This window comes from Pezoporus flaviventris, unplaced genomic scaffold (genome assembly GCF_033815535.1).
Source record: "Pezoporus flaviventris isolate CSIRO_AGI_PZ_B2104156 unplaced genomic scaffold, CSIRO_AGI_Pfla_v1 ptg000001l, whole genome shotgun sequence".
Classification (NCBI taxonomy): domain Eukaryota; kingdom Metazoa; phylum Chordata; class Aves; order Psittaciformes; family Psittacidae; genus Pezoporus; species Pezoporus flaviventris.
Window position 1 is genome coordinate 21,273,445 of NW_026892549.1, and position 25,596 is coordinate 21,299,040.

Genomic DNA, 25,596 nt, shown 5'->3' on the forward strand with positions numbered 1-25,596 from the left:
CGGTAACGCCAAGTTCTGGAGGAGCCGGTTTCGAGACCGGCCCCCGGCGGTCCTCGCACCCCCTCCTCCGGACGGGGGTCAGTCCCTGCGAGGGACACGGTACCGCATTAGCCGGTAACTCCTCCCGTAATCCCCTCCCACCCTAACGGACGCCAGCAGAGAACCGAGGGGTGTGAGACTGTAACATGGAGGGAAAGGAGAGGGAACTCTGCAGTGCTGTTGCAGTAGTTTTTATTTCTAGCATCCATACACGTACCAGGTGAGTGATCTTCAGTCAGGGTTTACAAAGTACACTGCACAACCATGCACAAGCAGGGTGGTGTGGTTTTATAAATTAGGGCTTCTAGCCTCCACCAGACCTCAGTGCAGCAGACACTGCACTGCTAGATACAGAATTCTAATCAGCAAAGACGTAGGCAGTGGCTCCTTGGTGTTGACACTGAAGCTATGGTTTGGTCTGTTCCCAGATATGGTGACTCCGTAGCACAAAGGACACAGCTGTCCCAGGCCTTAGTTTTTCTGGTAGTAGAACCACTTGTCAACTGTAAGGGTCAGAAAACACAAAACAAACCATGAGGGGGTTACTCCTTCATTAGCTACCCACTTTTAAGTAGTCATACAGCATGGCATGTCACCTCCAGTGCTCCTGTCAACAACTCCACCACCCAGCAAACAGGTTCGTGAGTGACCCTGCCTACATGGGTTTGTTTTGCTGAAGAAGCCACCCTCACTCAGGCTGCCACTGGGAGCACCCAGGCATGATTCAGTTCAGGTGAGCAGAAACAGCAAGCCAGAGCTAGCTTGGCTTCCCTTTGTCTCCCCAAGCCGAGACAAAGTCATTTTGCCTCCAACTCCCCTGTCTGCACAGAAGACATCAATTTCTTCATAAGTTTATTGCCCACAGAAAGACTGGAAATGAACGCCTAGCTCCTCTTTCTGCCACGCAATTGTGGATTCTCAATACCATCATTAGCTTGCCCTTGGCTCTTGTCCCTGCTACAGTGTCCAGACTTCCCGTACAAGGAACCCACCACAACCTCGCATGGAAGGAAAAGATGACAGCTGAGTGAGGATTCGTCCCACAGCCATTGCATTGTTACAGAGTTGTGTAACTCTGCAACTGAAGTACTGAATGTGCATCCAATTTCTGCCTCTGTTCTGTGTGGGTAGGGAGTACTTCCCTTCCTTGGCTCACCTGCACTAAGGATACTGATGAAACCCATCTTGCAGAACCAATGAAACTGGTCTCCTGTTATCACTGCACTTCAGTCCTCTGCAGGGCTTTTTTAGGACAAGCTAACATCTTCTGAAGCAAACAACTCCACCTCGGGTCTCTCTTACCGCTCATTTACCCACCTTGTGTACCCAAACAAAGGAGTAAGGCAACAACAGATGTTATTCAGGAATTAAACTTCATTACTGACACAAGTTAGGTCCAAGAAGGCCCTTTGTTTCTCCTGGTGCTAGAGCCAAATCCAGCCATCAGCTAAGACCCTCATTTTCCTACTGATAATTCCTTTGAGGAAGTCACCACTAAGTACTGGAATATAAATGTGGGTTTTGAGACTCACCCTCAGGTGGGATTGGGTTGGCAGCTTTAGACGGTGGTGCCTGAAACAAGAAGTGCATTAGCAGACAGCAGCTGCTGACAGAGGTTGACCCTACACACAAAGCTCACAAGACAGCATTTAGAACTTCACAAGTCTTTAATGAGCACCATTTAATATCTAAGCAGCATGAGCTGGTCTGTGGCAGCCAGCTCTGGTCAGCTGTGAGGGAGTAAATGAGTTCACATGCAGCACAAGTCCTGTCATCGCCACAGCCTCCTCATTCCACAGATGTCCTACATGCCAGAGGCACTCTGCTTTAAGCATAGGCTGCAGTGCCATCTGCTTTTCACTACAAGCAGTTACTGCTCCAGCATCAATACAGCTGCAGGCAGCCTGCTTTTTTTTGAACCTACAATGTGATGGTGGAACAGAAGTACAAGAGACTCTCAGAAAACTTCTCTGAAGAGCTTTCACCTGCAACCAAAGGGAGGCAATGTGCCCTGGCTGGTGAAACATCCTCCATGAGGGCTGTACTTTCAAAACTTAAAAGTAATTTGGACACCACCAGAGAATACAAGCACTTTTCAAACCAATGCAATGGCTTTGAGAGTCCCGCCAAGGCTATGGAGAGACTCTGGCTTCCAGTCACATTTCCATATACTGAGGCAACATTTGCATTTTGATTCTTCTATCCCAGTCCTCTAACACCTTTCAAGTTACCAGCAGCACATCACACATGTGGGGAGATGCAGTTAAGCCCTGAAACTGGACATGAGTTCTACACTGGGAACTTTAAGCTTTTCATTGCAAAGAATGCAAGGGCCCTGGCTACAAGGCTCTCAGGAATTAGTCTTCCTTTTGTCAGATGATGACCTGTACTGTGAAGCTCTTGGAAGGCCAAATATTTAAACCCTATCTGAACAGCTGGCAGCCAAGCTGAAGTTTAGCCCTTCATGCAAACTCTGGTTTGGATTCCATCTCCCAGATGACTTAAAGGCAAAGAGAAGCCTCTGGAGGAAAGTCTGGCTTGCTCCACATACATCCTATTCAATCAGAAACAGGTGCTGTTCTGAGCATACAATGCACTATTCACACAAAGAGGACAGTTAACCACACAAATAGTATTCTTTTGCCCAATACTAACATTGGGGTTAGGATACTCAAATCTGTACTTACTGCATCCACAGTAGCTTTTGCACACTCTTGACTACAGCAGAAGGGACTGTTGGACACCGTCAGGTTTGTGCTAGAAGAGATAGGTCAGTTGTGAGAATGTGAAAGCCAAGTATCTCTCTCCCAAGAGTATTAAATAATGGAATATTAAGAATCACTGTTACAGTTGCCAAGTTGAAGGGGGAGGTCTGCAGAGACAGCCGGCAGCTAACAGGAAGCATAGCACCACTCAGAAAAGGCAGCTTTGGTGTTATTTGTTTAGGGGAAAGGAACGTGCAAAGTACCACAAGCATTAACCTACCAGTTGATTTCCCCTCCATCAGTTTTCTTTGCTATTAAAGCTTTCCAGTGTTCATGAGTACTTTTAATGACGTTCACAGCAAAATCCTAAAAGGTGAAGATGAGAACAAACATCATGTTATGGGGAAGCACTAGACCATCTTATCCAGACTATCAGTTACATGGAACAATGGGCCACTATTTATAAGTTGATTTTAGATAGTTTCTGACTCTAGAAGGGACTCTTAGCCCTCTTCCATTACTGCACCATTCAGGAACAACAGCAACCTCCCAGCATACAACAGCTGAAACAACAGAGATTTACAACACAAACTGTTTTACTTTCAAGATAGGAGGATATGCCAAGGTCACCTAGTGAACTTGAGGCCAAAAGAAACTGAACACAGATATTCTAGTCTCAGGCCAGTGCTATATTATTCAAGCATCTCCATTCTGCTGTCCTCCCTCTCAGTTTGCCTCCAGCAGTTAGCTGATCCCAGCATACCTGTGAGCTTTTTTCCACTCTGGGTCAATCATTCAACTGCTGTGCAGACCAACAGGAAGAGACATACATCTACTCTAGCTTTGCAACTATTTCATAATGAATCTGCTTTCAAGCACATCACAGCTTTTTCCCTTAGAAGAAAAAGTGCTATATGCTCAAGCATTAACCTGTCAGCTGAAGAAGGAAGCACACAAAATCCTTTGTTTGCACCAACACCAGTAATAAATATCCTGGTTTGATACCATACAGAGCCAAGTAAAGCACTGCATAAATGTGCAAGGTTATTTGTGCCTATTTTACAATATGGTTTTGATTCTGGTTCCACCCATCCAGAGAGGCAGTGAGATGTCCCAGCCCACCCAAGCTACAGCTGTGCTAAAGCCTAAGGGGACAGGCCCACTCCTACATGACTTCCATTTCAGCCTCCCTTACCCTTTCCTTCCCAGGCAGGGCTTTGTAGGCCCTCCCCTTCTCTGCACCAACTCTGGAGCTCTGGGAGTTGAGTCACCTCACTAACACACTCAAGGCACAGCAGGACTGGCAAGAGGAAGGGTGCAGAGGCAGGATTTCACCCACTCAGGAACCATAAGTTATCTGACCCAACCCAGAGAAAAGGCAGAGGTACAATGCTGCCACAGCAGAACCTTACTCAAAGGGTGTGAGGGAACATTTTATGCCTGAAGAAAGAGACATTTTAACTTCTGTGCACTTCAACTTGCACCAGCCTGCAGTGGAACAAAGCCAGTGAGCAAGGGAAGCAAAGGGTGATGTCAAGCACCCTTGATCCAAAGCAGGAGCAAATAAACCTGGTGTTTTCCATCCTGGTTCTGAGAGAGAGGCTCCCAGCCCTTAAGTGATCTCACATCAATGTCATCTAAAAGAAACACTGATAATATCCAACAGCAGCAGGTTGATAATGCTATGCTTTTTCTCCTAGTATTCCTGCAACCACTATGTTGGAAACAAGCTGAATGGCAGGCTGGAAAACAGCAGGAAGAATTAAGTCAACTATTAGCAGCCTCATAGAAACCCATTCTCTCAGCAACAGCTCATTTATGTCCCTAAGCTCAGTTTGTGGACGGGGTGCCTTTGCACGCTCACAGTAACTAAGAAAGGCAATGCTACCTTGTCTTTAAATTCGCCATTAAAAGCAAACTGGTTTTCTGGCTTTCCGTCAGGTACTTTGTATCTTCTGAACCAGTCCACTGTAGCTTCTAAGTATCCAGGTTTCATTCTTCTGACATCACTGATATCTAGCCAGAGAGAAAAGGTTTGTTAGCCAGATCTAGTGACAGAAGTTACTTAGCTACTTGCCTGCTCTCCTAAGCTGCCCCTCTTTCAGCCCCTCCCCGAATAGCCTTTGCGACATTTCAGACAAGTTACAGTAAAGACACAAAGTGGATATCTGCACAAGAAAGTTAGTGTTTCATATTCACAGTATATCCTGATTTCTCCCAGGAGCATGGACTCATTTCAACAGCTTTGATTAGAGACTTACTGGACAATCCCTTTCCTTCCACTCAGAGGACAGGCTTTACAACCACTCTCTTCAAGGTGCCAGGCTGTGCAGGAGGCAAATGATTTGGAATAAACAGTAAAATGTTTTGATATAGGACTGACAACATCCTGTTCTGCTGTCCTTCCAGTATCACAGCCGATTAATACCATGGCATAGAAGGATCAAGCCCACATCCTGATTTGAAAGTTTCCTACAGGCTCTCAACAAAGCCTGCTCCTCCCTCCTGTTACTTACCATTATAGCTGTCTGCTTCAGGGTCTTCAACATTGATAGCAATTATCTTCCAGTCTGTCTCACCCTCATCAATCAGTGCCAGAGTGCCCAGCACCTTCACTTTGATAACTTCTCCCCGAGAGCAGACCTGAAAGGACAAAGACATTATTGTCTGTATTGATGCATCCAAGGAATGCACAAAAGGAGACTGCGCGAGCTATGAGAGTTCAGCAAGCAGTGGGTACCAAGAAATGAGGTATCACTTATCAGCAGTTCATAATCCTTGACTCACATGGCTTGTGCTGTAAGACCTCATCAACAATCTCCAGAGACAGTGAAGTGAAAAAAATAACATTCTTAAAGTAGAGGAGGTAGGAACTGAATAATGTCTCTGGATAACTGACTTCAGAGACATTAATGACATATTTCAAAAGAGAGTTACCCTTTAGAACACATTACCTTGCTTCCAATTTCACACACATCAATTGGATCATTATCTCCACAGCAGCCAGTATTTTCATCTTTGTGACCTGGATCTTCCCAAGTCTGAAAAAAAAACCCAAACAAACAAACAAAAAAAAAAACCTACACAAGTAAGAACTCTCCGGTTTCAAGAGGAAATAAAAAGCAGGTTTATTTCAGACATGCAACTGCCTCCAAAATACAGGTGATGGCCCACTTCACACAAGCTTTCAGATCTAGTGGTTGGGCTACTATTTCACTTGTGCCTGCAAGAGCAGTTTGAATCCAAACTAAAAGGTCTTATCTTGCCAAAGTAAACTGCTCCCTCCTACAGACAAACCATTTTTCAACAACTTTCCAGACTTCCTCCTCCATTGCACAGCTACATAAAGGTAAAGTTCACATCTATAAAGAACATTCATTGATTTGGCTGCCTGCCTATTCCTCTCGCTATTCATGTCTTAACAGAAGTTTCCTGAACTCCAGATAGCAGTCCACCAGAGACAGAAGACAGACAGGGTGGATTGTTTCCTTTCAATTAAACAATTAAAGACACGTTGTTACACTAGAGCAGCAACAGGAATGCAGAGTCCCATACCCTGGGCTACGCAGTGTCCCAGTGCATCTCACCTAAAGTGGCGAGTATAAGCTGAAAGACAGGACTCCAGAAGGCATGTCAGCTACGCCTCCAAAAATAATAGCTGCTTAAAACACACTTCTGATCAGAAGCAAAAGGACACTGTGACTGCTCGCACTGTAAGGAGCATCTACCTCTAAGGCTATTGAGATATAAAAAGACGCAATGTTTTTTCCAAATTTCTGCATGCCAGGACACAACTGAAGTAGTCAAAACCTTGTGATGCATCCAGAGCACTCAGGAAGATGTACTGAAACCTGGGTGGTGCTGAAGGACTCTTCACAATCGCCATCACACTTCTCTGCAAGGAAGCGTTCAGTCCCTTGTCCTTGGTGCATACACAACTTTGAATCACTAACACATGACTGAGTAAGGCTTCAAAAGCTGCAATTCTGTACAAAAAAAAACTGGCTCCAGAATCCATTCAAGTAGGAAGCAATTCAACTTTGAAACACCATCTTAACCCACTTGAAGGAAACACTTGATATGCACAGCTATCAAGACTATAGCTATGAAATTCAGCGTGCTGCCCTGTGAACTGTCACTGAGAATTCATTTCTCTAAAGGAAACTCAAACCTCAGAGAACATCAGAGGCAAACAGCCTTGCTCAAAGGTCCTCTTTACCTAAGAGTCACCAGCTAGCTAAGAGCATATATCCAGATGTCACCATCTGTCAGTCCCACCTTACCAGCTGTTTCAGAGAAAGTACGTTTGTGCAGTCTCAGGGCTTTTGAGTGCCTTTCTACCACTCAGAATCAACACTGAGAACAGGGCGTGCACTACCATCCAACAGGTCAATACATTAGTCTAGCTGTGTGTTTTAGACCCTGAACAATAAGAGGGGCAGAAATGGGAAAGATACAGTCTTCAGATCTTTGTGGCCCACATCCAAAGCCTAAAACAATCAGCTAATTCACTACAAGAAGAATCTTCTGTAAAGATTAAGCCTAAGGGCTGTACACTGAGATTCTGTACCATTAGTTTAAAACTTTAGCTCTTTATGCTTCACCAGGCAGGCACTGAGGGCATTGCATTGCCAGATGCTCAGTTCCTTCCTTGATCCAAAGACAAGGACCTTCCAGCTACTGTCCAACCAAACTGCCAGGTGGCCAAGGAGAGGCGCAACAGTTGTTCATCCTCAAACAACTTGTTCACAGCATGAGCTACTAACCTAACTCTTGAGATTTCTACTTAAAAGCACCCCCGCTTTCTTAACAAGTTCTCTTCGTTATCAAGACTATATATTCAGCTACAAATGCTATGCTCCAGATCAGACTCTCAGCTAACCTTTTGCTCATTAATGTAGTGGTAGTCACAGACACACACAGTCATCCTCCCTCCTCCCAAGCAGAAAGGATGAGCCACCCAGACCAATCATAGTACCTGTGGAATAGCACCATAATTCCAGATATAACCTTTATGGGGAAACACGTTAGCTACGTAGCGTAGTTTTCCTTTCTTCACATCTTGCTTAATTGGGTTTAAAGGATCCTTTGTTGCAATCTGAAAGATAAGTTACAGAAATCTCTCCACTCTGCTCGAAGAAAAAACAAGACTTCAATTATGTTTTTTTAATGAAGCTGGCCACTGACAAGAGACCAGGAGCTGACCCTGAAGTCTACAGCAGATATTGAATAACTCAATTTCCTGTTGCATTGCCATCTCCTGGGACAGAGTTGTCAGCAGACTTACAAACATCAGAAGCGCATGGGGTTGAGAGCCAGAAGATGCTGCTTTAATCAGAAGTCACAGAAGACTACTAAGTTATTGTAACTTCTGCAAGTCTCAGACTCCATACTAAACCTTTAGCATCAAGGAAGTATTTACACGAGAAGTTAGAAACCACTCAGATTCACAAGGTGGAAGTAAGGAGGAGAAAAATCAGCAAAGCCAAAGATTATTACACTAGTCAGCTCAAGCACTTAGCTAGGAACTGTAATATAATTACCTCCATTTTAGCATTTGTCCATCGAGGTACTTCCACAACCATATTGAACACATTCTGAAGAAAGCAAAATATCAGTGAATGGGAAGGAATCTCAAGACCACACTTTAAACTAGGGACACGTATAAGTAAGCATGACAGCCAATTCACATGAAAACCATAAGCTTTCCCTCCCAGTGCCAGTTTTGATACAGTTGGTAGGAGTAAGCCATCTAGTTAATAACATGGGTACCTATGTACTATTCTCACCAACAGAGAACATTACTCCCCAATATTCTAGTTTGTCTTGAAGCAGGGAAAGATGCATGAGCTCATCCACTCCAAATTGACACTCCTATAAAAGCAGACCTTGTTAGGAGCATGGTGCAAGGATAAAGATGTAGGGTAGAAACAGAACCACATCTTGCAGTACCTAGTTTACAGGCGATACTTGATAACATCTACTGTTGACTCCAGCTGGGCTGAGAGGACTTTCAAGAGTTCAATGTCAACCTCCTCCTCAAGGAAACAAGCTTCTCCATGCTTGAACTTTAACATTTGCTGTTTGTAGAGATTACGGCTTTTAACAAAAAGTCAAACCTTGCTCTCTAGCATTAGCAAGGTTTCTAATCCCCACGTTAAGCACTATTATTAGCCTTACAAAGCCCCTCAAACCTGTATCGTGCCATAATTAGATTGCTATTGTGCAACAAGTGCTGTTACATCACTGACTTTGCCCACACCTTTTCCTAACACAAGTTTATTACATCCCTTAATTGCAGGGGGTCACTGTTCATTTGCAATTTCTATGTGAAAAGGTATATACTATTTTTATTTATAAGTAGCTTGAGGAAAGGAATGAGGTAATTATAACTGGCTAGGCAGGGTGCTTATGGCCTCGCAGGCAAGAAAAGATAACTTGGGGGTACATCTCTGTTAGGCTTGCAGCTTTCCAGCAACTGGTCTTACAAATCTGCCTTGGTCTAAGAGACCCAGTAAGTAGCCCAAGGTCATCCCTTCGCAATGCCAAGACACACAGGTACAGATGAGGTCAGCACATCCGAGCCCTAGACTGAAAAAAAAAACAACCCCACCCTGCAATCCTCTCAGTGTCTTAGAAGTCTAAGGATAAAGATCAAGGAGCCCAGACACGGTAAAGCAACCTTTTGCTCCTAGCTGGGCTTCCTACCTTAGCTGGCAATGAACCTACTAAATAACAAGTAAAATCTCTGCAGAGAGTCACTTCAGCAACAGAAAGAGGTCTAATGTGACCAGCACTATTGTGTAACTTCAGGGACTGACCTTCAGTGATTCTTGCTTCTCTTAATGACTTGGCACTGAGACGCTGGAAAGCACTACTAAGCAACTGAAGTGAACCCCAGCAATTCAGTTTCCTTGTTAAGTGTTACCAGTCCATGGAAACCCTCCTCACCCCTATGCTCACTCCCCTGCGCTTTCCTCCCCTGTTCTGTGTCTGCAGAGTGTAGTGTTGCCTTGCCTGAGTTACCTTTCAGATACCTGCTTTTGAAAACTGCTTTCTCAGTCAGCCACTGAAACTGCTTCACCACTGTTCTTGATGATTACAACCTGTCTTTTCCCTTCTGAGCAGGCAAAAGCCACGTTAGGCTTTCCAAAGCAAATTCTGACAATACCTGCACCTCAAAGCTCAATCAGGTGCTTTTTAGAGGTTCATTTCTCAGTTCTGCATACTCTTTTCCTTTCCCATATCTATTCTGTATCTCCAAATTACATCAGGAACAGTTCATCCACCCCATTTCTCAAACTGCACAGCTTTTTAGCATGTGTTAAAAGGAGAAATGAGCTACAAAGGTAAGGAATACAGTCGGAGAGCCCTGACAAAGCAGTCAGTAAAAACTGAAACACAGCCGTTTCAGCTTCCTACAGCTGGGGCACTTAGGCAGTGATTCAGAACAGCCTAATTTGTCTAACCACCAGCTGAGGGAAGGATGTAAAAGCCCTGCAACATTGCACTTTTTGTGCGGCAAGAGGTTCCCAAGAGCTGCTACAGCAAGAATTTAACATCCCTGCCTTCTGATCAGCAGCTGATAAAGTGGCTTTACTGCAGTCAAAACCCAAGCCTGAAATATCACCCATGGGAGTGGATGTAGGTATTTAGCTAAAGAGAAAACTGATTCTTTTAACCCAAAACCCTTTCATGTGGCCTCATGGGCAAATTCAAGACAACCACTCGTATCTCAGACACAAACATGAGAATCAGATCACCTGCTCTCTTCTCCTACGTCGCTCTACCCGAAAGAGAGGTAAAGTCTTTGCAAGATCTGACGATGCTTCTGTTAGGTGCTCCTGCCAAGAAGCAGTGCAACGGGCCGGGAGCTTCCCTCAGGTACTCCAGGCCCGCAGGACCACTGTCCTAGAGGAGCACCGATACACCAACGCTCACACCCAGAGCTCCAGCGGTCTCCCTTGTCACTGCCCCCAAGCCGACGAGGCCGCAAGAACTACCGAGTGCTCTTCGCGCCGGGCCCTCTCCCCTTACCTTGCCGGCATCCGCGTAGATGGGGATATCGTGGAAGGGGGAGATGTAACACCCGGCGGCATCCTCTGCAAGGCAAAAGGGCACGAGTCAGGCGCGGCCTGAGGGGGAAACCTCACATTGTGGAGGAGGCGCACCTCAGCCCCCCAGCCCTCACACCGGGAGCACGAGGAGAAGGAAGGGGACAAGGAAGGCGGCGGGGACTCACTGAAGAAAAGCCGGTACTCCAAGCTGTGAGGCGCGGCACGCTCCTCCACGCTGTACCCTGCCATGCTTGCCGCGCCGCCCGCCGGTTACGCACTGCGCAGACGCGCTGCGCCGCGCCCCCCGGGCTCAGGGGGTGGCCACTGCGCATGCGGCAAGGTCGTTGCACGTACTCCGCCCCGCGCCACGCGAGCCCGAGCGGCCGCAGCTTACGGCGCGGAGTCTCGTGGCTAATGTCGTGATAGAGTGTGTCGTGATTCTCCATGTCACGAGACAGCCCATTCTCCCCATGGCCTGGCATTCCTCAGGGAACTTGGCTGGTACCCCCCCTTCTACCCCCAATCTGTCATGGTGGTGGTGCGGAAAGCAGAGGAGCAAAAGGCAGGGATGTGGCATCAGCAGGATGCGTCTTTATTTCAGTGACTCATGGCCCATAGAATCACGGAACGGTTTGGGTTGGAAAGGACCTTAAGATCATCTAGTTCCAACCCCCCTGCAGGGATGCCTCACACCAGACCATGTTGCCCAAGGCTCTGTCCAACCTGGCTTTGAACACTGCCAGGGATGATGCATTCACTACTTCGGACAACCTGTTCCATGATGTGGAGAAGCCCCCTATTTCCCACCCCGCAGGCCCTTGGTGCCGTGGCTGTTCAGCTGTCCCATGCATGGACACCGGTGCGGCGTGGTGCCAATGGCCCTGACTCAGAGGCAGGTGGTGAATCACTGGCCTGTGCATGCATGAAGACACGGTTGCGGGCACCAAAGAAGATCCCATGGTTCCTAGAGGTGTAGGGACCATGGTGGTGGTGATGGTGATGGCAGTGGAACGAGCAGATGGGGGCTCTGAAGGCCTCCTGGAAGCCCCGTCGGAAATTCTCATTGAAGTAGCCGTAGATGATGGGGTTGGCGCTGCTGTTGAAGAAGGCCAGCCAGTGGGCGAAGGGAAAGACGTAGACGGTGACGAGGCGGAGCTGGCCCTCGCTCAGCTGGCCATAGTCCGTCAGCAGCATCAGTGTCCAGAGGGGCAGCCAGGAGAGAGTGAAGAAGAGGGCGATGATGATCAGCATGTTGATGACCTTGGCCTTCTTCCGGGAGACTTTCCTCCCCTCTGACTCATCTTGGCCATGGGCAGGTGCCACTGACTTGAAGAGCTTGAAGGCAATGCGGGCATACATGACAACGATAAGGGCAAGGGGGGCCACATAGATGTGGGAGAAGAGGACAGTGGTGTAGATCCTTCTCATCCCCGTCTCAGGCCAGGCCTCCCAACAGGAATAGAGGGGGTAGGAGTTATTATAGGTGTCCACCATGAAGTGGTGCTCCTCCCTGGTGACAGTCAGGGTGATGGCAGCAGGGCACATGATGAGCAGGGCTAGCACCCAGATGATGGCGATGGTCACCAGGGCTTTCCTCAGTGTTAGCTTCTGCCGGAAGGGGTGGACGATGCAGCGAAACCTGTGGGAGGGCAGGCATTGGTGGCTTTGGGCACCCAGTGGGATGTCTCTGAGGAAGGAGGGTAGCCAGGACCCAGGGGTGGGAGGGGAGGATAAGGTGGGTTTCTCTTTACATATGGCTTTTGGTGACAGAGATAGGTTGGGATCTCTCCAGATTTAGTGTTTTCAGCTCAAGGTGGGGAAGGACACCATGCTGGGATTCTCCATGGGTAACTTTGTGGTCCTCCTGGAGATCTGGGACACACTCCTGATGTCCCCAGGAGATTTCCCATGATGGAAACCATGTGGGATACCGTAACACTCTGGAGGTAACTAGGACCCCATGTCCCCACATGTTCATGCCAACATACCTCTCCACAGCGATGGCCACCAGCGTGAAAACAGAGGCGGAGACAGACATGCCCTGCACAAGGCCACTCATTTTGCACATGGTGTTGTCAAAGGGCCAACCTGTGAAGGGACACCTTGGAGGCTGTAGGTACCTCTGGCTTGGACAATTACATCACCAGCTCCCTCCAGATGTCTCCATATACTGTGTTGTTGCTGGGGGTTGCTAAATCCTGCTCCTAAGGGGAGGGTTGTGTTTTGGCTCATACAGGGGTGGCCTTTAGCAACAGATGCTTGGGGAAAAAAAAACAAAATTGGTAAAAAAGATGCATGTTACATTTCTTAGAAGCTCAAGAAGCATGGTAGTTGTAATTTCTCTTACCCTTATGTAGGGCTTGGGGTGTTTTCATGGGGACTGACCTCATGATCCTCAATCAGAAGGACTTTTGTCTTGTTTCTTGATCCCAATGCTACGGTGTTGGCAATAAATAAATCACACCCCATATAAATAAATACAGACTCTGTCCTGTGCCCAGCTACTGCTGTGGTTAAACTCCACCAACTGTGCCACTGTCACCTTTTATGTTTGTAAAGGTCAACGGGCAGAGCTGAGCCAGCACAGGAGAAGATTGATGCAAGAAGAGGGTTTTTTTTTTCAGGGTTGCTTGATAGAGAGTGGCCAAACTTTAAATAAATTTGTAAATGTGGCATTAAGGTCACTTATTTTGCCAAAAAAGACCAAAACCTCAAAGAAAAAGGTTTTCCTCCCCCTAAAATAGTAGCTATAAGTGAAATTATACTTTTCATCAGAAGTGGTTGAGTGGCCACCACCTGCCCTCCTCATCTTCAGCAAAAAAATCACCCACAGGGTGGCCTCATGTGCGGGGGGCAGAAGGTGGGTGATGTTCCCCACCATTTTCTCTCCCCCCTGTTTTTGTCTTGCCCTCCTCTACTCACCTGTGATGAGGTTGTCCACCAAGGTGGTGGGCATGCAGAAGATGCCCACCAGCAGGTCACTGATGGCCAAATTGAGTATGAACACGTTGGTGACTGTCCGCATCTGGCGGTTCTTCACCACGATGAAGCACACCAGGATGTTGCCAATCACACACATGAGGAAAATGAAGCTGTAGGCCAGGATGAACATAGCAGCCACGGGGGAGGAATGCTGGTAGTACGCCAAGAAGGTGTAGTTCTCCCTCGGGAGGTGGCTCTCACTTGTGGTAGAGTTGGGCCAGCTGCCATTGGAAGGGCCTGGGGGAAGGAAGGCAGCACAGCAAAGCTGGGAGAGGATAAAGCGATTATGCTTTATCACATGGAGGTGGGTTTCCATATTTGTACCAGTGCCCAGCCTGGCTGGGACATGTCCCACTGGCATCATCTCAGTGGCCCAACAAGTCTCCTCCTCCTTGGGTTACACAGCCCATCCCAAGGTCCTGCAGCACCTCCTCTGAAGCATTATTTTATATCATTAGTATTTTATATCCTTATTTTAACGAGGAATTAAAGCAGCACAGAAGATATCCTGTTCTCATGGGATTTTTGTAGGGATAATGCAGGGAAGAGAAATCCGTGTCTTGACACTGCAATGCTCTGGCAGTGTGGGAGCTTTATCTGTGTGGGTCCCTAGTACAGCCAGCCTGGGAGCATCCCTACTCCTGGGTGTCTGCTGCTGCTTCTCCTTGTGCTTATGAGGTCTGCAATGTGAGATCCCCTAAAATCTTCTTCCCAACAAAGCTCCAGTACCCAAGGGAGAGGGGCTGGGGAAGGGAAGATCCTGTCATCCCCTTACATATAAAACAATAATTATACATAATTATGATGGTTATCTGGGACCCTGAGAGCTTCTAATGGAAAGGGGGTGACATTTTGTCACTACAGGTTTAACAGGGGGAGATGGTCTGTGCAGCACCCACCCTTGGGTTTCCCTGGCTTTACGCAGGCAGGGACACAAGAGGATGCCGCGCGCAGGCAGGAGCTGCCTGCAGTGACGACTTGCTCCAGGCAAACCCAGGCTGCGATTTTAAGACAATTAAAGGAATATTTTTGCTTTAAGGCTCAGCCTAACTACCGGCAGGTCAGCACTGCTCTGAGAAAGCACTGCAAAGCTACTGCATGATGGGTGGCTGTATCATCTCCCGAGCCCTGTGCCGGTGCTCAGCTTGCCATCCAGGATGCTTTTCCCAGCTGCTGGGACCACTTGCTTCTCTAAGGCTCTGTCACACAGGGGTTGTGCTGCCTGGGTAATATACCGCTGTTCTGGGTGCAGGCTTCGGCCAGTACATTTCCAGCAGAGCTTCAGAAAGGTGTCAGAGGGGTTTGCAGCGCCAGTACAGAAGGAGCCTCTCAGAGAGGCAAGGAAACATCAGGGCTATTGGAACAAGATGCTTCAGCTGGTCAGCATCAAATGCACCCACATAAACTGGCTTCTTTAGCAGAAGTAATAGCAAAGACTCTAATGAAATTGCCTGAATCCTGTAATATTAAGCCTGAAACTTTGCTGGACTTCATCTCTTTGGGCTACAGTGTCTTACAGCATTAGTGGGAGGTGGGTATCCTATGCATAAAAAATCACAGGCAATTTCAAAAGCGAGGTGGAAGATGAGGAAAAGAAAATAAGGGGCTGCCAAGTGCCCGGGTTGGTGCTGGATAGATGGAGACATCCTCCGTTCGGCGCTGACGTCTGGGATGCGGTGACGAGGAGAAGGGGGGACACCGGCCGGGGGGCGATGTGTCACCTGTCTCCCTGCCTGGCTTAGGGAAACCACCACAGGGAAAGACTGGGATGATGGAATAGGGGTCGGAAGGGAGGGGGGAGCGGGGGGTGGAAGAGGCTGGACATCTGTTTGAAATGAATGAAAATAGATCGGATCTTGGTACTCACCTCCACTGTCCCAGCCCGGCTCCGGGGGCTGCATCGCCGGCATGCAGGCAGGGGGGGCCTGCCGCCAGGGGAGCTTGCGGAATTTGTCCCCGTTCCTCCTCCAGTCCCCCTCCCGGAGCCGAGCTCCGGTGCCGGTACCGCGCTGCCGCTGGTGCCGCCGAGCGGGTTGCGGCTGCTCGGCGGCTGCAGCGGAGGGGGGCGGCGGGGGGACAACCTCCCATCGCCATGGATACCGGGGTACGCACACCCCCCCCCAGCCCCCCCCCCCGCCCGAGGCAGCGGGAGGGGAGGCAAAGAGAGAGCTGGAGCAGGTTTGGTCCCGGGGGAGGGTCGGGGTTCCCCCCGCCACCCAGAGGTTCACACGCTGCTGCTGACTCCCTCTCCTCCAGCTGATGCCAGCTCCTGCCTGCCCCGGGGGGGCAACACACTGGGAGTCCCAGTACGAGTTGGGAGGACCACTGTTCTCCACCCAATGTAAATCACCCACACAGTGGGGAAAAGCAGTATGATCCTCTGGGATGCTGGTCCCAGCCCAAAGCTGCTCTGCTCGACTCCAGGTCCTATGTCATTGGCAACATCAACAAATCCCCTCTTACCATGGTCTTTTACCAAAGAAGATTGGGTTTGGCAACTCTAGAAGTCAAATATTTACAGGAGCAACCATTCCTACCTGCCCCACACCAGCCCACACTACTGGGGAGCATTTATCCCTCAAAAAAACAAAGGAGTAAGCACGAGAGATGTTTAAACAAGCCATTTCGAGGAAACACCTGCAGTTTCTCCCAGGAGGTGTTTTGCAGGCTGTCAGCTGTAAGGGATACCAGCATGCTTGGCAGTGGCCTCCCCACCACCAAGGAGCCGCTCTCTCTGGATCACATCCTGAACCCCACAGGCTGTTTCTTCCAGGGAGAGAAAGTGGCACATCTTAAAGACCCACAGTACCCAGGATGTGGGTGCATGCTTCTGGGGACCCATGGGGTGAGCAGTGTGTGGAGATCCACTGGAACTGGGTTGTTTTGATTTCCGTAGTGAAAAAAAAAAACATGGGGGGAACCCCCCAACAATTTCCCTGGAATCCAGCAAAATACTGCTCAGGTATGGGGGGAATTCAGCTGGAGGCTTCAGCCTGAGCTGCAGTAAAGCAGCCTTGGGGATGTGCAAAGGGGCTTCTTTAAGGGGAAGACTGGTAATTCAAATTTAAGCAGATACAAAACCCCCATGTAACAAGAAAACATTTAATCAGGCACTTGGTACACCACTACGTCAGCAGTTCCAAGGGGAACCCTTATAGCTGCAGGGACATCCCCCACCATCCTGGCCCTGGGTGCTCCTCATCACCAGCCAGGCAGGAGGGATGTAGCCAAACATCCGACTCCCACAGTTTTACCCAGACCTCACACAGCACGTGTTGTGGCTCCTCTGTCTCCCTAAAGCACAAAGCAGGAAATTACCAGGCTTGGGAGCTGGCAAAGCCATCCCTTCACAGAGGAGCCTCTCTGCTTGCTTTTTATTAATGAAAAATGAGGGAATGGCTGCCTCGCTGCAGGTTGGGAGAGAAATAGCAGCATAGCAGGGACTGACCTAAGCCAAACCACTCTTGCAGACAGTCACCCCTCAGGAGAGCTTGCACCCCAGGCACCCCAAGACCCTCTCAGGCTTTGGGGATGGGCTCCTCTGGTGACAGCAGCAGGTCAAAGGGGACAAGGGGCCGGACCAGCAGCCGCACCTCAGGACCAACGGGGTTTGCCCGCAGGTTGAGGCTCCGCAGCGATGCCATGGAGGCCAGCTTCTCCGTTGGCACCTCTGCAAAAGAGAACACTCAGGTGAGCACCCATCCAGGCCTCAGCTGCCAGGGAATTCAGAGTGGCAGAGGGGACAAAAGCCGTGGCTCAATGGGCAGCCCAGAACAAACCCTGCTCACTCCAGTCTCCAGGCTTTTATCAGAACCTAGACATAATTGAATATTCAGTTATAGAACTACTCAAGCAATTGTCTGGCAAGGTACAAGTACCATCATATTAAATATGGCCATTGCCCTCCAGTTCTCCTAGTACTCAAAAAAATCCCTGCTGGTATTCAAAAACTGTTTATTTCCCAGTGTTGCAATGCTCAGGAGACCTCACCAGGCTAAGAGGGGAGCATGTGCTCTTTGGCTTTGTTGGACAGGCTGCAAAATAGCTCTTGGCTGTTGATGGGCATGTTTTCATTTGCATGTTTTCATTTAGTAAGGGTTTATAAAGGAAATCCCTTTTACATTAAAAAAAGGTGCAAGTCACATGGATGGCTCCAATGTGAATCCACCAAGAACAGAGAAATGAGACCAATGCAAAAGCCTCATCATTAAGATAACTAAAAGATGACATATTTAGATTTCTGTTACAAATCACAATATTTGAGGCTTGACAAGCCCACCTGTCTCAGTTTATCAAGAAGAGTTTCTCTGTAATTTGGCCACCAAAACGACAAGAGCCTTTTATGTCCGCAGGTCTGATTTCTTGCCAATACTTGAGGCAGAATTGCAGTGTTGTAATTATAGCTGGGGAGGAGATTCCATAGTTTTAAACCATGAAACTTATTTTATGCTGGAAAAAGACTCAAACACCTTGATGGATTTTCTTCCTTTCTCCTCCAGAGAGCAGTGCTGTTTTCTGTGATACACATTTCTTAACAGCGTGCATCTCATCAGGCTGAGCTTCAGACAGATTTTTTTAGCTCCTCTTATGGCAGGTCTGTTCACCACCAATCCCCTGTATAATTGTGCTGTCTTTTCCCTTGATGCACTTTTTCTATTTTTTTTTTTTTGTATTTCTTCCTGTTTAATATCCTCTAAGGCTATGAAGAGTGAGAAACCCTCACTTTGCTTAAATTTAGTGAGTTAAGTGTTTTAGGGAGCAGCCTTGCCCAGGGTGGGAACAGCTCAGCTCTGCAGATTAATTCAAGGTACAGAGCAGTGATTCACCCTGGCATGAAACAACAGGTAGGGCATGCAGTGAAGCCTACAGCTATATATCTGTGCTGTGAGAGCCATGAACTCCTCTATGAGCAACCCAAGGCATCACTTGCCAGCTCCTCAGTGAATAAAGTCCTTGCTTTTGAGCATGAATTATGCATACTGACTTCACCAGTTAGGCAAAAATAGGGAAAAGAAGCTTTGTTAATAATTAAAGCAAATGATTTTTTTTTCAGATCAGAATATGATATAATAAGTGAGCAAAAACCCTAACTCCTTCAGATGAAAGGACTGCCAAGGCTTCTGGAGGCATCAGAGGAGACAGATATGAAAGAGCTGCAGAGGCAGCTGAGGGGCTAGGTAATGAACACTGACAGTTCCAGAGGTCTTGCAGCCATGTACATCTGCAAATTGAAGGTGGAAAAACTCTGCTCTGATCAGTAGAGGCACTGTCTGGTCACCTTTCAGCATTACCCACATCCTTTGGCAGCCACCAGACTCCTCCAAGTCCACTGGTGGAAACACACTCTCTGGCTCCTCTGCAGCTATTACAGAGATGCATTTTCCATACCATTATCCTAAATTAAGAGTGGCTCTCTGATGCTCAGGAGAACAAAATTAGCCCCAGCCCCAGCAGTGACCTGCTCAGCCTTGGTAGTAGTTTCCAGCATGCCCCTTCTTATATCAACATCTTCCACAATAAACCATTAATCAAGGAATAAGGGAAAGAGAAACTGGAGCTTCAGGCACCACAAAACCCCTACGGGTTTGGGAGCTGAAAATGCTAATTTGGTAAAATTCTGAATCACAGGGAAAGATCTAAAAGCACTTTCCCTTTAATATATTAATGCATATATTAATGATATTAATATATACATAATTACACTTCAGGGTTAAGAGCTTGTTGAGATGAAAAGGACAGCTCATGGCACTAAATGTCTGCTTTCACAGAGTCCACATACTCCAAGTAGGTGTTAATTAATCTTTTACTCCTGTTTCCCTTTAGCTGGAAAACATTACCTACCTACCACCTCCAGTTCAGTATGTGACTGAAGGTGACTCACCCCTCTTTTTCAGCAAGTACTTTAAAATCTGGTTTACAGCATTGCCATGTATCTCAGTATCACTGAGAAAGCAGAAGAGGACAGCTAAGACTAAGACCAGCATGTGGTTACTGCAGTGCTACAAACCAGTGATCTAGAACCCCCATAGCTCTGAGAGCAGCTATAACCCTTCCCCAGCTTTCATCTCCACCCATAGCAGATACAGCATTCTTCTGTTGTCTGATGGTCCTTTATCTGGAGCAGGGTCATCAACTCATTATTGGTCTAAGTGGGACAACCTGGCTCCCAAACTATAAAAGGCACCAAAATGCAGCTTCTGTTCCTTTTTGTACTGTTAAGGCAGCTCTTTCCTATGTTGGGCTGGCTGGAGGTATGTGGGTAATGCAGCTGAAAATCAGCATCAAAATGAGCTTTCAAATATCTGAACACATTGTCCAAGAATGTGTTGGTTACTCTTTGTGAGTCCCTGTTGCCAAAGCATGGTTCTCAGCCAGCCATGGCAGGTCAATTGTACAGGTATGCAGGAGAGAAAGTGCTATCTCCTATAGTCTGATTCAAGATCATTTGGGGTGAAATGTGTCCTGATGCTGTATTTCATGTGTGACGGGCTCCATCCTGCCTGACTGTTAAATAAAATACTTGTGCCAGTTAAACTCAAGCTGACGGGTTTTCCTTAATTCTCCTTCTCCTGTGCCTTGTGCCAGGCTAGTGTGGGAGGAAAAGGTGTATGTATAAATACAAGCTCATAGATAAAACATAAAAATGTATTGGTATATAAAAGTCTATATATATCTATATAAATACAAAGTCACACAAAGGTGAGCCTGGGAAGTATTTGGAAGGGCTGGCAGGGGCAATGTGATTGCCCAGACTTTTGTTTCCTTGAGAAAAAGGGCTGCAACACCCCACCTTTCTAATCTCTACCCTTTTCCCTTTCCAGGAAATGCTAATCTTGCCTATTTCTGCAGCCAGACAACATTATGCTTGCTAGTAAGATATCCCTAAAACATTTTAGCTTGAAATTGTTAATTTCTACCCTGTATTTTTCCTGAGTCTGGTAACAGCAGCCAAGGAGAGCCCGGTGGGAGGTGGACAAGCCTGGAAGCCAGGTTTTCTAGCCACATTCTCCCCCAGGATTAACCCCACTGGGTACAACCTTTGTTGCAGCCTTTTCTCTCTGCATTTAAACAGGGGAAAATGTAACAAGAAGCTGAATTCCCTTCTTGCAGCAGCCTGCTTGCACAAAATGAGTGGGAGAATACACTCTTTGGAGACCAAGTCTGATTTAACTCAACCAATTAGGCTCAAAAAGTAATGGAGGAAACTAAGAGAGCTCTCTACAGGAGGCAGGAGAATAAAAACAGGGTGAGGAAAAAACATGTAGCTGGCTATCATGGAAGCAGTATTTAACATTTTGTGTTTCTATAGGCATGGCCAGTAAACAGCTGATGCTGTTAATAAAACTTCTGTAGCAGGGAGCAGCTTTCCCAGCAGCAGCTGAAGCCATTCTAGATAAAACAGCAAAATTGAGTGGACTTGATATTTGCCTCCCTGGGGATCTGCGTGGGCTCTGGGATGCTCCAGCCTGGGCTCTTGGAAGCTCACTCCTAAATAAGCTCTTTTATCTATATGCAACAGCTGTCCCTTTTGCCCAACTTTTGGGGACTCCAAAAGCTTCAGCTCTGCACATGAAAGGTTTTCCTCCCACTGCAGGGTCAAGGGATGAGCAGCTCTTGCTGCTTCTTTGATTTATTTTTGTTTTAGGGGATTTTGTAGTGTTACAGCTCCTGTTTGCTCTGGGAAACCCACAAACAGGTGGGTTTGTGCCCTTACTTTGCCTGGCAGCAAACATCCTAGCCCAGCCTCCTTAGGGCTGGGTTCTGCCATCAGGTCTATTTTTTATTAAATCTGGTGATTCAGTCACAGTTGGAGCTGCCTTTGAGAGCCATATCCCAGTGCACTGAACGGGGTAACTTGAATGAGGCTTGATTCCCCCTGTGCCTACCACAGCTTTGCCTCAGGAGGCAGTACAAGCGTTAGCAACAGCAAGAGGCTAACAAAGCTCTGTCTATTTAGCATCTACCCGACACCCGGATGCCCTTTCTTCTGCCAAATTCATGCTGCTGTTGCTGGATCACTAAGCTGTCTCTTGGCTTGGCTGCATCTCAGGGCATGGTGGACCGCAAGCAAAGCGTCAAGCCAGCACCCCTCCCTGCCCAGGGATGTGGATCAGCATCACCGGTGGGAGGGGCAGTTGCCCTAGGAAGGTGCTTATCCTCCCTCCAGTGGAAAAAGGTCCTCCTCACCTCTGATCTCATTCTCTTCCAGGTCGATGGTCTCCAGGGCAGTGACAGCAGCCAGGGGCTCAGGGAAATGCCGAAACCTGTTGCGGGAGAGGTTGATGGCCCGGAGGTGCAGCAGGCAGGTGATCTCCTCAGGCAGGCGGTGCAGGTAGTTGCCTGCCAGGTTGAGCTCTTGGTTTGGGAACAGGGGAGAGGGGGGAAGAAGGGGAGAGGGGATGGAAAAATAATTAATGCACAGCTTACTTTACAGCCTCTGTCCCCCATGGGTTGCCAGGTCCAGCAATGGGATTCCAACTCTAAAAATGGGATTTCTTGCTCATCCCAATAGTTTGCCACTGTACTTTTGCCTGTTGTAAATACTGCTTTTAGGATTGATAAGTTTCTTGCCTTCCTCAGGCTTTCCTAATGAAAACCTTTTAGGATTTTGCAAGCAGGGGCTGTAGAAATAAGTAATATTTCTTAGTAAAGTTGGTGCAATTTCCCCCACTGCAGATTTGTCATGGTTTAAGGCTAGTTTGTTATCTTCACATACCTGAATCCCTTCTGAGGTATAAACAGAGTGGTGGAAGAAATATCTATATGTGAAAAATATCTAGTTTACAGAGTTTGCTCTCCCACCACCCTCCCAGAATGAGTTTCTGTGTGGCCAGTAGCAGCACGTCTTCATGGAAGGCCATTAGCCATAGGAATCTAAATTCTGCTGTTCAAGCACCCTTCTCCAGCGACACAGGTCTTTCTGCTCTATAAATACCCATGCAAGCTGCCCTGCCCCTCCTAATACCTGGTATTTATAGGTCCTGTCTTATTCAGACTATTGCAAGGCTGTCCGCTGCAACAGCCCTGCTGGGGCCCAGCATGTTCATCACTGGAATGACTTGTTCACTGGCAGAGCAAAGCCCTTGCTAGGAAGAGATCTTTTTCCCCTTGGGCTCGCTGTGCTGTCTAGAAAATGAAAATTGATTTCGTTTGCTCAAGTCTTTCTTTTCCCCAGCCTAGGGGAGTTTTCATGGATGGTGCTCCCGTACAATACAGGAAGCTTCCTCAGATGCCCACCACAGCAGCACTTGTGCAGTACATTATATGAACAAAATATTTGCCTTCAAAGGCTGCCAGAAACCCTGGTGTTGCTGCAGGCAGGCAAAGCCCCAGTACAATCCCCATTGTTCAAAACTATGTTGCTGGGTGCTCTGGGTGCTTGCATGACCATACTTCAGCAGATTAGCTTCTGGTTGCTTTTGCTGGGCTCCACAGCATGGCACCAGCCGTGCTTTGATGACTGTCCCCATCTCCTGCAGTGAATGAAGAGAGATCAGCTAACACTGATGTCTCATGATGGGGGCTAATCAGCCAGCAGCATGCCACCATGCCTTTTGCGGCCTGAAATGCCCCATCTTGGCCATGCACCCTTAAGCCCAAGCTGCCTTTCATGTCCTTGTTCAACCCCAGCCTCATCCTTGGAAGGAGCTGGAGGATGAGTGATGCTGCAGCAGCCTGGCCACTGCTGGAAGGTGGCAGGGCATGGGTTTGGGAGGGTAGGTGAAATAAAAACTAGTTTCCCTCTCCACCCCCCCACCCCCCCCTTCCCCCACAAGGGCTGGAAAGGGTAAAGAAAAATGGATCTGGGAGGAGGTGAACTGTAGCTCGGAATGAGGAGTGTGTGTAGAGAAGCAAAAACTGCCATGGGGAAGCTCTGGTGCTGTGCCTCTTCTGCAGCAACCTGGGGGCTCTTTACTGAGTCTTGAGGTTTTGGAAGTGGCTGTTGTGAAGCAGTGGGGCTGCCCCTTACCTCTCAGCTGGTTGAAGGTGGTGACAAATCGGTTGGTGATGGACTTCAGCTCATTGTTTGCCAGAGAAATGCAGTGGATCCCCTCAGTGACGCTTCTCATTGCTTTGTAGATGCCGATGGGGAAGGTCATCAGTTTGCAGTTGGCTAGATCTGTCCCAGAGAGACCAAGGCGTCTTATAATGCACCTCAGCTGGGATGGAGCAATACTTTCCATCTTGTTTTCCATTCCTTAGTGCTTGACTTGCTTGTCTGGGTGCTGCCACCCAAGGATGCTGTAGTATCCTCTGCCATACTCCTCTCTTGCAGGGATCTCTGCAGTTACCTCTGCAGTTACCTCCCCAAAAACCAATACTTTGTTCCCATCAGCAATGCTGAGGCTGTTCTGCCTCAGGTTTGTTCAACCCTGTCATGTTGCAAATACTGCCATGGTGCAAAGTCGTTCTGCAAAACCTCAGCCAGCCTGTCTATGTCTAATACCTTCACAACTTCAGAAATCCCCTTCCATTATGTCCCTGACACTCAGGGGATGGTTGAGCCCTGCAGGGATGCCTCCTCCACTGCTGACTGGGATGGGGATGGAGCAGAACTTTCCCTAGACTTACTTGTGTCTGGCTTTCTCATGGTGATCAGTGCTTTCTCACGGCAAGCAGTGGGGAGGGGAAAGGTATTCGTGCTTCTGACCTATTGGCAATTTTGTTTTACTCCACGTTATTTCTATTTCTCTTTTTGGGATGTGCCAGAGGATGGAAACCCTGTCCCAGCCCCATGGTGCTCAGCCTTAGCTCTGCTGCTTGTCCTCTCGCCAAAGCTGTGGCAGGGGCTGCACAAGCTCTATCCTCTCCTGCTTATCATCTCGCTCAGTAGGCTGTCGAGAGGCTGAGTGATGAAGCTATGACTCTCAACGTATGCTGGTTTGTACCCCAGGGCTGGGAACCCAGCATCAATAAAAATTAGCGGATTTCATCTGTTTTGATGAACTGCGCGTGGGACTCGGATATTAGCTAGGAACAGGGAAATTGCAGAAAAACACAGATTGACAAAGCGATGTCGGGAAAGATCTGCCTCCTGCCATCGCTTGCAATGAGGGACTGTATCCCTGGGGCATGTCCCAGTGCATTATATGCCATTAGTGAGAACCCACTCAAACTTGGGGGAGGGGGTTGAAGGTCCTTTGGAGGAACCTTTCCCCTCCCTATGGCTGTGGGAGCCTTGGGTGCAGCACCCAGAGTGGGGCCAACAGCTTCTTATTTTTAGACTGTGGCAGCAAAGAATAGAGCACTGCTCCCAGATACCCGATCCTTCCCTGGGCCCGAGCGGGAGCTGAGCTGCAGCAATGGTCTTACCCAGGGAATCCGTTTTGTTCTCCACTGTGTCATTCACCTTCCTGGCTACCCGTGCTACCGCCTCACCCATCCTCTTCTGCATGCGGGCGCCTGGTCCCGCTGGGGACGTGCTTTGGCTGGGGGGATCCACGGCTGGAGAAAGAAATCAGTCGCTCCGGCCTTCCGGGAGAGTCCTGCTAAAAATAACCGGTGGGATCAGTGTTCCCAGGGGAGGGAGGGAGGGAGGCTGTGCTGAGGCTGGCTTGGCCCTAAGGGTATGAGATTCACAACTTTCCAGGATGGTACTTTTGTGAAATGGAGATACATCCCCTTTCCTGGAATGGGTTATGGGGATTCAGCCCCTTTCCTAGTGATCTGGGGCTGGTGTGGCCCATAAAGACAGGATTCACGACTTTCCAGGTTGGTACTTTGGGACATGGGGATGAGTCCCCTTTCTTGGTGATGTGAGGATTATGTAGCCCTTGGGATGTGGGATTCCCAGCTTTTTGGGTTGGTGTATT

At 48.1% G+C, this 25,596-nt stretch overlaps 3 protein-coding genes across 6 annotated transcripts; all 3 read right to left on the reverse strand.

Moving 5' to 3' along the window:
* Nucleotides 1-214: 214 nt before the first annotated feature.
* PPA1 (inorganic pyrophosphatase 1) lies at nt 215-11,128 on the reverse strand. The gene is made up of 11 exons (XM_061447466.1): nt 10,987-11,128; nt 10,782-10,846; nt 8,288-8,341; nt 7,723-7,842; nt 5,699-5,785; nt 5,261-5,387; nt 4,633-4,760; nt 3,025-3,110; nt 2,727-2,796; nt 1,572-1,611; nt 215-542 (listed from the first exon to the last, which is right to left on the reverse strand). Exons 1-11 carry the CDS (start codon nt 11,048-11,050, stop codon nt 511-513), a joined length of 873 nt encoding a protein of 290 aa, XP_061303450.1. The 5' UTR covers nt 11,051-11,128; the 3' UTR covers nt 215-510.
* Nucleotides 11,129-11,402: 274 nt separating this feature from the next.
* Nucleotides 11,403-16,252, reverse strand: NPFFR1 (neuropeptide FF receptor 1). Of its 4 annotated transcripts, none has more exons than XM_061447487.1 (4): nt 15,651-16,252; nt 13,724-14,020; nt 12,553-12,889; nt 11,405-12,440 (listed from the first exon to the last, which is right to left on the reverse strand). In XM_061447487.1, exons 1-4 carry the CDS (start codon nt 15,691-15,693, stop codon nt 11,636-11,638), a joined length of 1,482 nt encoding a protein of 493 aa, XP_061303471.1. In that variant the 5' UTR covers nt 15,694-16,252; the 3' UTR covers nt 11,405-11,635. The 4 variants fall into 4 exon arrangements, with proteins under 4 accessions (XP_061303467.1, XP_061303472.1, XP_061303471.1 ...); XM_061447489.1 differs by having other exon boundaries at nt 11,407-12,440; nt 12,790-12,889; nt 15,651-16,250; XM_061447483.1 differs by lacking the exon at nt 15,651-16,252 and having other exon boundaries at nt 11,403-12,440; nt 13,724-14,539.
* Nucleotides 16,253-16,871: 619 nt separating this feature from the next.
* Nucleotides 16,872-25,315, reverse strand: LRRC20 (leucine rich repeat containing 20). The gene is made up of 4 exons (XM_061444928.1): nt 25,097-25,315; nt 23,754-23,903; nt 21,971-22,138; nt 16,872-17,453 (listed from the first exon to the last, which is right to left on the reverse strand). Exons 1-4 carry the CDS (start codon nt 25,176-25,178, stop codon nt 17,302-17,304), a joined length of 552 nt encoding a protein of 183 aa, XP_061300912.1. The 5' UTR covers nt 25,179-25,315; the 3' UTR covers nt 16,872-17,301.
* Nucleotides 25,316-25,596: the final 281 nt, after the last annotated feature.

Excerpts from the sequence above, each read along its gene's own strand:
- LRRC20 (XM_061444928.1), bottom strand. The coding sequence starts at position 25,178 with ATGCAGAAGAGGATGGGTGAGGCGGTAGCACGGGTAGCCAGGAAGGTG. Across the intron at positions 23,904-25,096 it reads GAACAAAACGGATTCCCTGG|ATCTAGCCAACTGCAAACTG; the intron begins GTAAGACCATTG and ends TCTCTGGGACAG. Across the intron at positions 17,454-21,970 it reads GGAAGAGAATGAGATCAGAG|AGGTGCCAACGGAGAAGCTG; the intron begins GTGAGGAGGACC and ends TCTCTTTTGCAG.
- NPFFR1 (XM_061447483.1), bottom strand. The coding sequence starts at position 14,147 with ATGATGCCAGTGGGACATGTCCCAGCCAGGCTGGGCACTGGTACAAAT. Across the intron at positions 12,890-13,723 it reads GGTGGACAACCTCATCACAG|GTTGGCCCTTTGACAACACC; the intron begins GTGAGTAGAGGA and ends GTCCCTTCACAG. Across the intron at positions 12,441-12,552 it reads TCTGTCACCAAAAGCCATAT|GTTTCGCTGCATCGTCCACC; the intron begins GTAAAGAGAAAC and ends GCCCTCCCACAG.
- PPA1 (XM_061447466.1), bottom strand. The coding sequence starts at position 11,050 with ATGGCAGGGTACAGCGTGGAGGAGCGTGCCGCGCCTCACAGCTTGGAG. Across the intron at positions 8,342-10,781 it reads TCTACGCGGATGCCGGCAAG|AATGTGTTCAATATGGTTGT; the intron begins GTAAGGGGAGAG and ends TGCTTTCTTCAG. Across the intron at positions 5,786-7,722 it reads ATTATGGTGCTATTCCACAG|ACTTGGGAAGATCCAGGTCA; the intron begins GTACTATGATTG and ends TTTTTTTTTCAG.